The sequence below is a fragment of the Heloderma suspectum genome, chromosome 2 (genome assembly GCF_057233095.1).
Source record: "Heloderma suspectum isolate Gila_16-S chromosome 2, 16-S_ref, whole genome shotgun sequence".
In the NCBI taxonomy this organism is placed as follows: Eukaryota; Metazoa; Chordata; class Lepidosauria; order Squamata; family Helodermatidae; genus Heloderma; species Heloderma suspectum.
Genome location: NC_139459.1, coordinates 75,056,381 through 75,068,868, shown reverse-complemented (window position 1 = coordinate 75,068,868; position 12,488 = coordinate 75,056,381). Strand labels below are relative to the sequence as shown.

At 44.3% G+C, this 12,488-nt stretch overlaps 1 protein-coding gene across 1 annotated transcript in view; it reads right to left on the bottom strand.

Moving 5' to 3' along the window:
* Window positions 1–7,762, bottom strand: part of LOC146352370 (aminopeptidase Q-like) — a 66,854-nt gene extending 59,092 nt beyond the window's left edge. Inside the window, exons 1-3 of the mRNA XM_084833915.1 lie at window positions 6,888–7,762; window positions 3,793–3,935; window positions 2,487–2,662 (exon numbers count right to left, since the gene is read on the bottom strand). Coding sequence (XP_084690041.1) covers window positions 2,487–2,662; window positions 3,793–3,935; window positions 6,888–7,513 — 945 coding nt within the window. The 5' untranslated portion in view covers window positions 7,514–7,762. The remainder of the gene's footprint in view (window positions 1–2,486; window positions 2,663–3,792; window positions 3,936–6,887) is intronic.
* Window positions 7,763–12,488: the final 4,726 nt, after the last annotated feature.

Below are 12,488 nucleotides of genomic sequence, written 5' to 3'. Positions count from 1 at the left end.
CAGCTCCGGCAGTTACCACAGTTCTGGCCATTCCTGGACAGGGATAGCTTGACCATTGTGATCCATGCATTGGTAACTTCAAAACTGGATCACTACAAAGCACTTAACGTTGGTCCAGATGTTACATTTGGTGCAGAATGCCACAGCCAGGTTAGTAGAGGGAACAGATTATTGCCAGCATATTACACCTATGCTGAGGGAATTACACTGGCTGTATATATGCTGCTGGGCCAAGTTTAAGGTTTGGGGTACTTGCTTACAAAGCCCTAAACCATTCAAGAGCAGGATACTTAAGAGATTTCCTGATCCCCTACTAGCCTGCTCAGTCACTGCGCTCATCAGGAGTCACTGCGCTCATCAGGAGATACCCTCCTCCCAGTACCCTCCTGGTGGTACCTACAGATCTGGATCATCATGGTTCAGAATAGGGCCTTTAGTATCCTAGCACCCACTCTCTGGAACTCCCAAACACTACAAATTAGGCAGGCACCTACCCTTTTGTGTTTTCGGCACCTGCTGAAAACATAACTTTTCCAACAGGCATTCCCAGGAAGGTATCCGTTTCCTCTATATGAGGACTTAAGACATTTATTTAGTGTAAGCAATTCAGAAATATTGTTAAATTAAGTAAATTAGCTACATCGTTCTGGCAACTGAATATCCCAAATTGGATGGGTCTAGGAAATGGTGCCAAAAAATCTTTGTTGCATGGGACTGGCAGTGGCATACTTTCAGAGGCATTGTTTACAGCACTGTGGGCATCACTCTCAAGTGTAACCTCTTGGCCAACTTCATCCTTACAAATACATGGAATGAATGCAAGAATTTGTTGTTTCATGGGTGATATCTCCAAATCCATCTTCTCTGAGGGTAACTCCAAGGAAAAACAATTGTTTGCTCAAAACTTCAAATTAGTCAAGATATACATGAATATGCAGTGGCACTGTAAGATGAGAAATCTCACACTAAGTTGCACTCTAAAGATCTGGGTGCCACAGAGAGCTTGGATTTGGAGAAATTTACAAAATACATCTACAAAATCAACTTGTCATATTCATCCCAGGCCTTGGGAGGGATACTACCAATGTCCCCTTGTCCTGCTGGAATAAGAATGAGATACCAATATGTTAAAATAAATACAAATAATATCTCGCTGCTTCCCTGACTAGCTGGTAGAGTATTACATAGTCATGCCCCCACTGGAGGAATCCTCCTCAGAGGAGGAGCAAAAGCTGCAGAAGATGAAGAGCACACCAGGACAGCTCATGTCAGAAAACCAGGAGGAGCCTGAACCCTCACGGGAGATGGCTACAGGTCCATTCCTGCAAGTGGCAGGGGATTCCGCCTCTGAGGCAGAAGATGATGCAGCCCCCTGGCCTCCAGGAGCATCATCTCCTCAAGAGGCAGGCCAGTAGGCTCCGCTGAGAAGGAGTGCTCAATTTCAGAGGAGGAATCCTCAAGAGGAAATGACTCTTCATGAGTAGGGCTTTTTTTAAAAAAAAAACTTTATTTGCAACACTGTGGTAATGTGAAGGACAGTATGCCTGTGTATACCAGATGCTGGGGAATATCAGCAGGAGGGTGCTGTTGCACTCATGTCCTGCTTGTGGTTTCTCGGTCGGCAATTGGTTAGCCACCATGTGAACAGAATGCTGGACTAGAATAACCCTTGGTCTGATCCAGCATGGCTCTTCTTGTGCTCTTCTTAAGACTTTTTCCAGAGAGCTAGGGGCGGTATAAGACAGCTGAGCCTTTAAAGTGAATGGACCTTTTATTTTGCTTCAGCTAGGTAGGAAAGAAGAAAAGGAGACATTCCCCTTCCTCATAACTTGGTAAACTGACTTTGGAACAGCAGTACCCAGTGTGTGAGGGCCATTCCAGGTAAGAGTATGGGTCCTGAGGGCTCCTGGTGTGTGGAAAGTAATCTCCTAACAAATTCACTTATGATGCTCTGCTGAAAAATGGCAGTGGGCCCAGTTATACTGTGCTTGGGCAAATCCTGATATGGTGTAAGCCAAATCTCACTATAACAGTGGGGGGATGTTGCACATAGGGGTTGGATCCAGATTTAAGCTGGATCAACTGCGCTACCAGAAGCAAACTTCCCCACCCTCTCCTTCCCATGTCAGACCCTCCAGACCCCTGAAAATGCTACACAGAGTCAGGAGACCTGCTGAATGGGGTGAGCTATGGTATAGGGGGAGGGGGGATACGCCAAAATAAGATGGAGGGACCTTCCTTGAGTGGAGCCCTTCCTTGAGTGGAGCCCTTCCTCTCACAGAAAGCAGATCCAGGATCCAAAACATACATTATTATACTATTAAATATTATACTTTATGTGTTTACAAGTTTTATATGCTGGCCCAAATCACAGAATTCTCTGGGTGGCTTACACTACATGTAGGAATATATCACAGAACATAAAACCCAGTCACAGATGCAAATGTGCTGCAAAAATCTGTAATAAATTCAACAGCTTCATTCACCTCATTGCCCCTCTCAGTTGTAGTGACATGATCAAAGTTACAGACCACAAAAGCAGTGATATATGTGGACATTTTTGGTGTTGTTTCAAATGTTGTGACGGTCCAGTTTATCGGTGTAGTCCCATTCAACAATCCACTCAATGTGCTCTCATTCACATCTTTATACTCGGATACATCTATAAATATAAATACATATAAGGTATTAACATATTTTTTAAAATTCTGTACAAATGATAGAATTAGATAAATGCATTTAATGCATGTTTTATTGATTTTAAACCCTGTAAACAGTCCTCTCTCTCTCTCTCATACACAAATGCATGCTTGACCATGATGCCATATTTATATTGCATGCTGGCTGGGATGTGAGCAGTGATATTTTGCTTCTGACGGTAATAGTTCAATATTGTTTTGCTGAACAGCAGGGATCATATTATTTAAGTCAGAACTCTGCTTCAGTGGAGAATCCATTCAGTCCAACAGATACTCAAGCCCTCTAACTCCTCCCCTTCTACACCAACATATCTTTTGATGACAGAATTATTATCCACAGATACCTCCAAAATCACTTGTGGCTTCAGCACCTCCTAAAGAAAACATTTGACTGTCTAGCTCTTTCAGAGTCTCTGGATGGTAGAAGCACAGTCCCAAGTGATGCTCAGAATCCTGTTAGGAAATGGAAAGCATACTACTTTTGAGCTGAGAGGTGTGGGGGAGCCCAGTTGATGGAGCCCATTTGTACTGCTTCCATTTCCCACTTGGGGGTATTGTGAGAATCAATAATATAAATGCTTACCTGCACATTCTCACTCTCTGTGGTAGCAGGGGGAAGCAGTCATCAAATACAGGACAGCACTTTCTCTTGGTTACAAGCAGGTCAAGTTGACAGGACACAAAAGAAAGGACTACCCAGCTTCCCAGACTGGCCCTGCCAGGCTAGCAGGTAGCAGAGTTTTGCTGGTGCTTGTAGCCAACTCACCAAAAAAAGAGAGAATCTGTCCCAGATGTGATTACTGCCTCTCCCTGGCACCTTGAGAGAACAGGAATGTAAAACAATCGGCAAGCCAAACACAGGAAGATGAAGATGATGACAAAGACAAAACAAAAAAGTATCAGGGCTGAATAAACCTTTCAGATTCGTAGGTGCCAGCATCACATTTTGAGGCACTTGGATGATTAGGTGCCTGCGATTTTTCCAAGCCTGGCTACAGCAACTATGATAGGAACATTAATAAGAATAGTGCTGTTGTTTCTATGAGTAGGATCACCCTACCATTACTGTGCCCCCCGCCCTTTCTTTACTTACCTATAGCTGGCATGTTGGAAAGGGCTACATAGCTTGGATGGTGAACCATACTGATGTTAAAGGTGGCTTTCATAGCAGGCTCATCAAAGCATGGGTAAACACTCCTTGCAGCTGTTGGTTCTAGTTGTGATGCAATCAGCCACCTAAATTGAAGGTATGAACAGGGCTAAATTAAATCACCTTGACACAGTATTGGGCCAAGGCTTGCACATGCAAACCTCTGAAGTGGTGCTGCATGCACAGTTCTGCAATCCCATCCAGTTAGTTCAAGATATGCACACATAACTCTGAAAAATAAGCTCAATCAAACCAATCAGCTTTTGGGGTGAAGAAGAGGGAAACATTAGACATATTAGACCAGGTGCTAGGAGAATACCAACAATAACACTAAATATAAATTACACATGTAAAAAAGCCCTTATGGCTGAGCTTCTCAGTAACAATATATTTCTAATTGTATGACACTGTATTTGTTTGTCAGTTCTCCTGGGTCAAGGATGTGGTAGATATTTGGGGGTGCTTCAAAACTCTCTGCTCATCTAACAGAAAAGGAAACACTGATTATATTTTTTATATTTATCTGAATTTCTGAATCATCCCATAACTGGATACTCTGGGCTACATACATTTTAACAGAAAACACTGTATATCATAACATCAAACAGCCCAATACAATTGCACTAAAACCCTAAAAACACATCCACCAAAGCTAAGGTTACATGTGAATTTGGCCCTCTGACCTTACCATATTTGTTCAAAAGCACAAACAGCATGTATTGGCATGGGCATAGTAAAACAGAAGGCAGATTGATTGTATGTTCAGCAAGTTTTCAAATAAAAACAATGCTCACCATGGCACAAATAAATAACAAACATCTTGCTCATAACACCACAGGTCAGGCATCAGAATGAATTTGTTTAGAAAAGGACTGAACACAAGCCGAATACCTATTGACCTTTATTCCGCATTTCAGGATAACTGCATGTGCCTTAAGTCAGCCAAGTGGAATTTTTGTTTCCCGGAACATCAGCACTGCATAACAACACTAATGAATTCTTTTAAATACCGGCATATATTGGTCACAGATTCTTTTGAAAACAAAAATATCCTTCAAACTAAAAGAAATTGCACTGTCAGACATCACAGCATATCAGCATTTCCAAATAAGCTTCCTTTAAATCTGAGAAGGGCTTTAAGTATAAACTCATTCACATTGTGTCAAACTTTATTTTAGCAAGACAAACAAGATGAAGAATTCATTCTTTTCACACTCAAATTAATCACTGAATTTTCCCCATGTGAAAATTTTCCTCATCTAAAAACGGAGCTCTTGGATTGCACAATTGGATCAGTAGTCTTCTTTTTCCCTCTCTTACTGAAATTATTATAAAAGTACTGGGATGTCTTAAACCTGTAACATCACTGCCGCAGCACAAGGATATGGATATCAAAGCAACATTGAAACTTACTAATTGTTTTCGGGAGGCAGTTGCAAGAAATGCAAAATGATACTGTTTTCTACAACACTTTCAAAGCAGTCAAGAGAGCATGTGAATCTGCTCACCATGAAGCAGCGTCAAAACATCTTTATAAACCCGCATAGACTTCAGGAAAGCTGATTTTAATAAACTCAGAGCACTGATAAGTAGCATTCTATGGAAGGAAAATCCAGCAGCAAGAGGGATTCAAGAGGTGGGAGGAATGATGATCAAATTTGCAGATAACACAAAATTGGGTGAGATAGCTAATACCGTAGAAAACAGAAACAACATTCAAAATGATCTTGATAGGTTAGAAGACTGGGCAGAAAATAACACGATGAAATTTAACAAAGGCAAAGTTCTTCATTTACGAAAAAGAAATGAAATGCACAGGTATAAGGTGGGATAGCTGGCTTGGCAACAGTATGTGTAAAAAGGGTATGGGAGTTGTAGTCAGTCACAGCTGAATATGAGTCAGAAGTGTGATATGGCTGCAAAAAAGGCAAATGCAATTTAGGTTGCATCAATAGAAGCATAGAGTAGTATCCCATGTTAGTCCTATGTAGAGTAGATCCATTGAAATGAATGAGACATGAAGTACTCACAACTAACTTAAGTCCCACTCATTTCAATTGGTCTACTCTAAGTCGGACCAACTCTAATGGGTAGGACCAACACTAGATACTACCCATAGTTTCAAAATCACAGAAAGTGCACTGGTCAGACCCCACCTCCAATACTGTGTCTAGTTCTAGACACCACACTTTTTAAAAGATTCCGATAAATTGGAACGGGTACAGAGAAAGGCAAAAAGATGACCAGGGGGCTAGAAATTAAGTCCTACAAGGAAAGATTGAAGGAAATAGGTATGTTTAGCCTTGAAAACAGAAGACTGCGGGGGGGGGGGGGATATGATGACACTTACCAAGTACCTAAAGTATTGTCACACAGAAGAGAGGTGCCTGTTCCCTGTCATCCAAGGTTGTAGGACACAACATAGCGGGGTTAAGTTACAGGAAAGCAGATTTTGCTTGAACATCAAGAAAAGCTCCCTAACAGTCAGAGCAGTCAGACCATGGAAACAGCTGCTTAGGGAGGTGGTGGGCTCTCCGTCACTGGAGGTATTCAAGCAAAGACTGGGCAGCCATCTATCAGGGATGCTTTAAACTCGGGGTTGGACTAGATGGTCTAAATGGTCTCTTCCAACTCTATGATCCCATGATAACAATACTCCTATTGTAGCTTATTCTTGATATTCTACTAGTAGGCTATTCTTGATTTTCTTTTTTTCTTTCTTTTGTTAACTGGTGGCAAGAACCCTAACAATTGTTGACGATGCTTAGTGGAAATTTTTGAATGTACACGAATTGCAGTTAAATAAGGGTTAAATAAAAAGTTTACAATTTTGTCTTTAAAAAGCCTGCAAACCAGACCAGGCCCCCCTACTCCCCGCCCCCCAAAGAACTTTTAGGCGGGCTACAAGCCTGCATGCCCGTCTAAAAGGGGCTTCCGTAAGTCAGGCTCTAAACTGCACAGCTGCTCCCATTCCCTCTCCTCGCATAGCCCCAGCCCCAGCCCCAGCCCGGGGAGCGAAGCCGGGAGCATCACCCTACCTGCTCTCCCCTTCGTCCCGATACGCGTTCCGGAAGAGCCCGCTGAACTCCGGCTCCGCGTGGATTCTGCCCTGGAAGGCGAGCTGCAGCTCGTAGAGGGCGCCCGCGCTCAGGTTCTCGCGCAGCTCCAGCACCACGTACTGGTTCGCGGGCGCCTCCCACAGCTCGGCCACGGGGACGCGGCGGCGGCCGGCGGCGTCCTGCGGCTCGTGGCCGAGCGGGCCCCAGACGGCGGCGCTCCGGTAGGCGAGCTCGGCGCTGTGCAGAAGCACCGTGGCCGTGTCCGCGCGGCAGCGCACCGTGATGGCCACGCGCCCCGAGTGCGTGCGCGGCTCGGGCAGGCCGGGCGCCAGGTGGGGCCACAGCAGCAGCGAGTAGTGCACGGGCGCCAAGGCGGCGGGCAGGCGCCAGCGGTCCCACGGCCCCGGCGGCCGCGCGGGGGGCCCGGCGCTGGCGTTGGGCGGCGAGGGCCCCGCGCCGGCGCCCTCCAGCCCCTTCTCGTGCGCGCAGCGCCCGTACAGGACGCCCAGCACGAGCAACGCCAAGAGCAGGGCGGCCAGCAGCAGCGTCAGCAGCGCGGCGGACTTCTTGCCCACGTAGAAGCCCGAGCGCAGCTTGGCGCCCATTTTGGCGCCGGGCTCCTTCCCGCGCAAACAAAAAACGACGGGCTGGAGGGGGCGACGACTGATTAGCCGCTGCTGAAGGTGGTGCGGCGGCGAAACGGGACGGGGAACCGGGGCGTCAGTGTCCGCTCATTGCCTCAGATGGAGGCGAGCCGTTGGCTGAAGGAAAGCCAGACAGCGGGGCAAAAGCACCTCACCCGCCGCTCAGCAGCGGAGTCACGCTGAAGCCCAGCAGATAGTTGGCCGACGTCTGAACGGAGCCCGCCCCGCCTGGCTAAAGCCGCCCCGAAGCCTTTTCTGTTTCCCTGGAAGGGTTCTTGTGATTGGTTTGCGCCGCCTGTTGTAGTCGAGTAGCAAAACCAGGCGGAGGGCGATGACGAGGTCTGCATAGACCATCCTTCGCTCCCCTGAGGAAGCGTCCCGCTTTACCCCCCTCAGACAGCAGCCACTAGCAGCAGATGTTCTGGAACGACTGAGAAACTGCGGAAGGAGAAGGGGGTGAAGGAAAATCCCTAGACATTTAGTTTTAATTATCAAGGCCTCTGAAGATAGGAAGAGGGCTCTCTTGTTTCTCTCTCGTTATATTTTTAAAGATACACTGAAGACACGTCGAGGTGCTGGATGCAACCTTGAAGGCAGGTGGTCCATGCAATGCTTAGGATGTCCTCATACATTATGCTGCAACAAGAACGTATACATTCAGGAGGCAAAGAGCTTTGACTCTGAGCACATACACCTATGGTATCGCATGTGATAAAAAAAAACAAGTTTTGACCATGAATACACACTAACACTCGTGTATGCATCTTCAAACTTTTGAATCTCAGTTTTTTTTTAATTCATTCGTTCCATTTCTATATCGCTCAATAGCCAAAGCTCTCTAGGCAGTTCACAGCATGATACTTTTTCCTGATACTACCAGTTCCCCACAAATGCACTCTCTCTTTCTTAGGTGCCAAGCAATCTTGGATTTGGTAGCCCTCAACCATGTAGCACAGAGTTTACCAACGATGGATTCGAGGTTGAACTAAATCTCTGTGTGTGGGTTTAAGCCTTTTCTAGAATCCATGTTTAGGATTGCCTGGGAAGGTTTATGCCAGAAATCTCAAGTCCCTTTCCCTGTATCTCAGTGTTTTTAAAAGTAGCATGAAGCATTGCGGCTTGAATTAGAATTAGAGGGTAGATGGTGTAAAATCCAGAAATGTTGTATGTGGGAAACTTTAGCCAGAACAGACAAGACATTTTAGATCATGCTAGCAATTCAAGATTCATGTATTATTATTATTAAATTTATTAATCGCCCATCTGGCTGGTCACCCAGCCACTCTGGGTGATGTACAGCATATAATAAAACAGTTTAAAATAAAATTCTACAATAAAAACATTTTCTAAAATACCCTAACCCGCCCCAAATGCCTGCCTGAACAACCACGTTTTTAATGCATGGCAGAAGCTCATTAAAGAGGGGGCATGGCAGAGTTCCCTAGGGAGGGAGTTCCACAGAGTGGGGGCCACCACAGAAAAGGCCCTCATACATACAGAAAATATATGCTTTTAGAGCAGGATCCCCCCCCCCTGCATTTAACCTCAAGAAGGCAAAGTTTTTGTCTTGTGCTCTTAGATGTACAGCATGCAAATGGTCAGAAGAGAGGAAGGGATTATATAAATGAGAAATGTGTGCAATGTGGTGCCCAGATGAAACCACAAGCCAACTTATCTTTAGGAGAGCACTGAGTTCAGTCCGCTACTGAACCCATGAACCTTGTATTTCCAAAGTATTCTGCCTATATGCTCTGTCATCTTCACATATCTGGAAAGTAGTTTGAAGTCATGCAGGAGTGCAGAACTCAAGAAACGTCATCCTGCCTATCCACTCAGTTGGTTCTCTCTGACTTTCCATTTTCTGCTACGAAGCACTTACACTCCTTTACCCTGGACTCAAAAGGAACTTCTTTCTGTTCATTTATTCATCACATTTATATCCCACCTTTCCGCCAAGGACCTTAAGGTAGCATACGTGAGCCCCCCATTTTATCCTCACAACAACACTGATATAGGTCAGACTGAGAGAGTGATTGGCCCACCCAGCGTGCTTCATAGCTGAGTGACGATTTGAAGGTGGGTCTTACTGGCTCAAGTCTGACACTCTAATCACTACACTGAACCCTAGCTCTATTCAGGCATTATCTTCATGCATTTTAAATCATGTGGAGGTATGAGTTTTGAATTTTAATTTATATCCAAGACCCCTCAGTTGATCAGGCTGAGGAGTTTAGGATCTTCTGGGGTGGAGAAAGGGCACACATAACCAATGTAGGTGAAAGAAAAAGGAAATTTATTGACAAACAAACGAGCTGAGCTTCCCTAGAGAGTTGCAAAGTAACAGGCTTAAGAGGCAGTTCACCTCATAGTTACAAGCTTAGTTACAATCACCTCAAGGAACTACACACTCCTCAGTCGCAATCTAGCAAGTACCTTAACTATACGCTCCTTGCTCACAACTTAGTGACCCAAATGTAGTGCCTTAAATGGCTAAATATACAGTTAGTCTCTGTTTGTTACACAGCTTCCCTGTAGCCAAGCTCACGCCAGAGCCTACTGACTGTGTAATGGGCATGCAGTTTCAGCCAGGCTCAAGCCAGAACCTGCTGTCTGCAGGAAAACCTCCAAAATAGTGAATATGACAGCGCAAAGATAACTGCACCTTATCTGTGCCCTGGATGATGAAATCCTATTCCCTGAATTCTACCCAACACATACCACACGCTGCCAAGTACTTGGCCAGAGCACTTGACATGTGTGCCATGGATCGAGGGTACTGTTGGTACGTGCACATACAACGATTCAGATGCAACCACACCCTCCTGAACACTGACAGGCTCAGGGGTTTTATCCTTTTTTCCCTTCATTGGGGCCTATGGCAGTAAAGAAGGGTTCAATATCTTCTTTGTTGATCGCAAATCCCAAGATTGATGGTTGTTTACTCACAGTCTGACACATCCTTCTGATTCCCCAACACCTCTCAAGGTTGTAAAGTCTTACCCATCTCCATCTTGCATAACTGATACTTTGGCAGTCTTCAGCACATACCAAAGCACCTCCATTAGGCCTTCCTGCAATAAAACCATTCACGCTCTCCCTCTCCTTTCCTGACCTGGACTAGAATGCTTTCATTGACTTTGGCTAAAAGGCTTATTTTCAGGGTCACAGTGCTCCAGGTCAATTTCATGAATTAGAAAGAAGAAGGAAGGTACAGATAGCAAACCTTTAGAAAAAAATTTAGTGAGAAGCAATCTTTATTGATAGTAAGGAAGCTTGATTAGGTGAATAAAAGAGTATAAATGAAATAATATATAAAACAGTATTAATGAAAGCAATTCAAAGAATTAAGGAATATAGCATTTTGAGTCCAGTCTTTCTGCACACATATCCGTAATGTGTCAAAGGAGTGCAGAGGTGTGTTGGCAAGAACCCCCCGCCCCCCAAAGCACATCAGCTTTAGGTCCCTACTCAGAAATTCACCCTTCAATTCATGGCACTTTGCAAACAAGGGGAAGCTAACACCATAGAAAGCTAAACCTGTAATAGCTGTTTATAAATGTATTTTGGAATGTAGTAAATTTGATGTTCAGAATGTTAGGGTTGAATGGAATAGGGAATCAGAATGCTATAGAGCCTAATCAATAGAAAGTTGCCTTAACTTCTATATGTACTATTTCTTTATATTTAAAACTGAGATTGACAAAATTAAATGTTTCATGTTTATGCAACAGTGCAGCAGCTTGTTAGGAAGAAGCTGGCAAGTGCTGCTAGATCCTGGCAATGTAATAAGGACAATGCCTCATTGAGGCATATGATGTGGGCATGTCCTATGGTGGCTTCTTTTTGGTTGGAAACAAATTGCTCATATTTTATTTTAAAAAATAAAAAAATGATAATTGTAATTACTCACATACTTTACATTAAATTCCTGTGATGTGTGGTCTAACAGATGGACAGCAGGAATGGATACTGAGAGCCCTTGTAGTTGCAAAAAGAGTTACACTGCAAGCTTGGAACAATAAACACCCAGCACCTATCATTCAACGGTCAAAGGATCTTACTGCACTTCCTATATTTGAATGTATATCCTATAGTCACCAATCTCATTTTGAGGTTTATTCAGATATATGGACTGGTTATATTAATGTAAATATGTAAGATTTGAGTGCTGATTTTTGTTAGTGTTGTGAAGTGACATTTCCTTTTGTTGTTGTGTTTCCTTGTCGTTTGCCAATAAAAACAAGAAATAAATAAACCCAAAGGCAATCCATTCATTGGGTCAAGAGGGGCAAAGGACTGCCTGTGTGTCTCCCAATGTGCTCCCTCAACCTCCCAGCCTCAGCTCAAGTCTGAATGAAATGAATTGCTTTCCTTGGGCTCCCTCTCCCATGCACACACAAAGCCTCCTCCTACCTCTGCTGTCTTGATGGAGTTTGCATTACACGTATGCTAAAAGGAGCAGAGCTTTGCCTTGGCTCCTTCTCTTCCTCTGCAGGCAGCACAAAGCACCAGCCAGAGCATTAGGGCCTGCCAAGCTGTCTGAATGCCTTATATGGATGTACTCAACCCAACCCCAGGTAATCAGGGAAGTGCAGCGAATAGGGAAGAAATGGGCAGTAAGGACTATGCCCATTAGCCAATCGCTATTTTTCACAGATGGCAAACATTTTTAAGAACCAATCAGCTGTTCACTCTCAATTTTGTTGCAGTTTTTCCTGGAGCAGTGTGGAGCAACTTATTTTGTTCTTTTTCACAGTGTGTGGAGTGGGAGTATTGAGGCTTGGCAGCAGCTTCCTTTTTAAAAATTGATTTTTGTTTTGTTTTGAGAATGAGAAATAAAGTTAGTGTGAGAGACGGGGGAGGGGGGGAGGAGGAATTAGCAGACTGACTTTGCACCACACAAATCCGGAAAGATTATAGGGGAAGCAGCAATAGC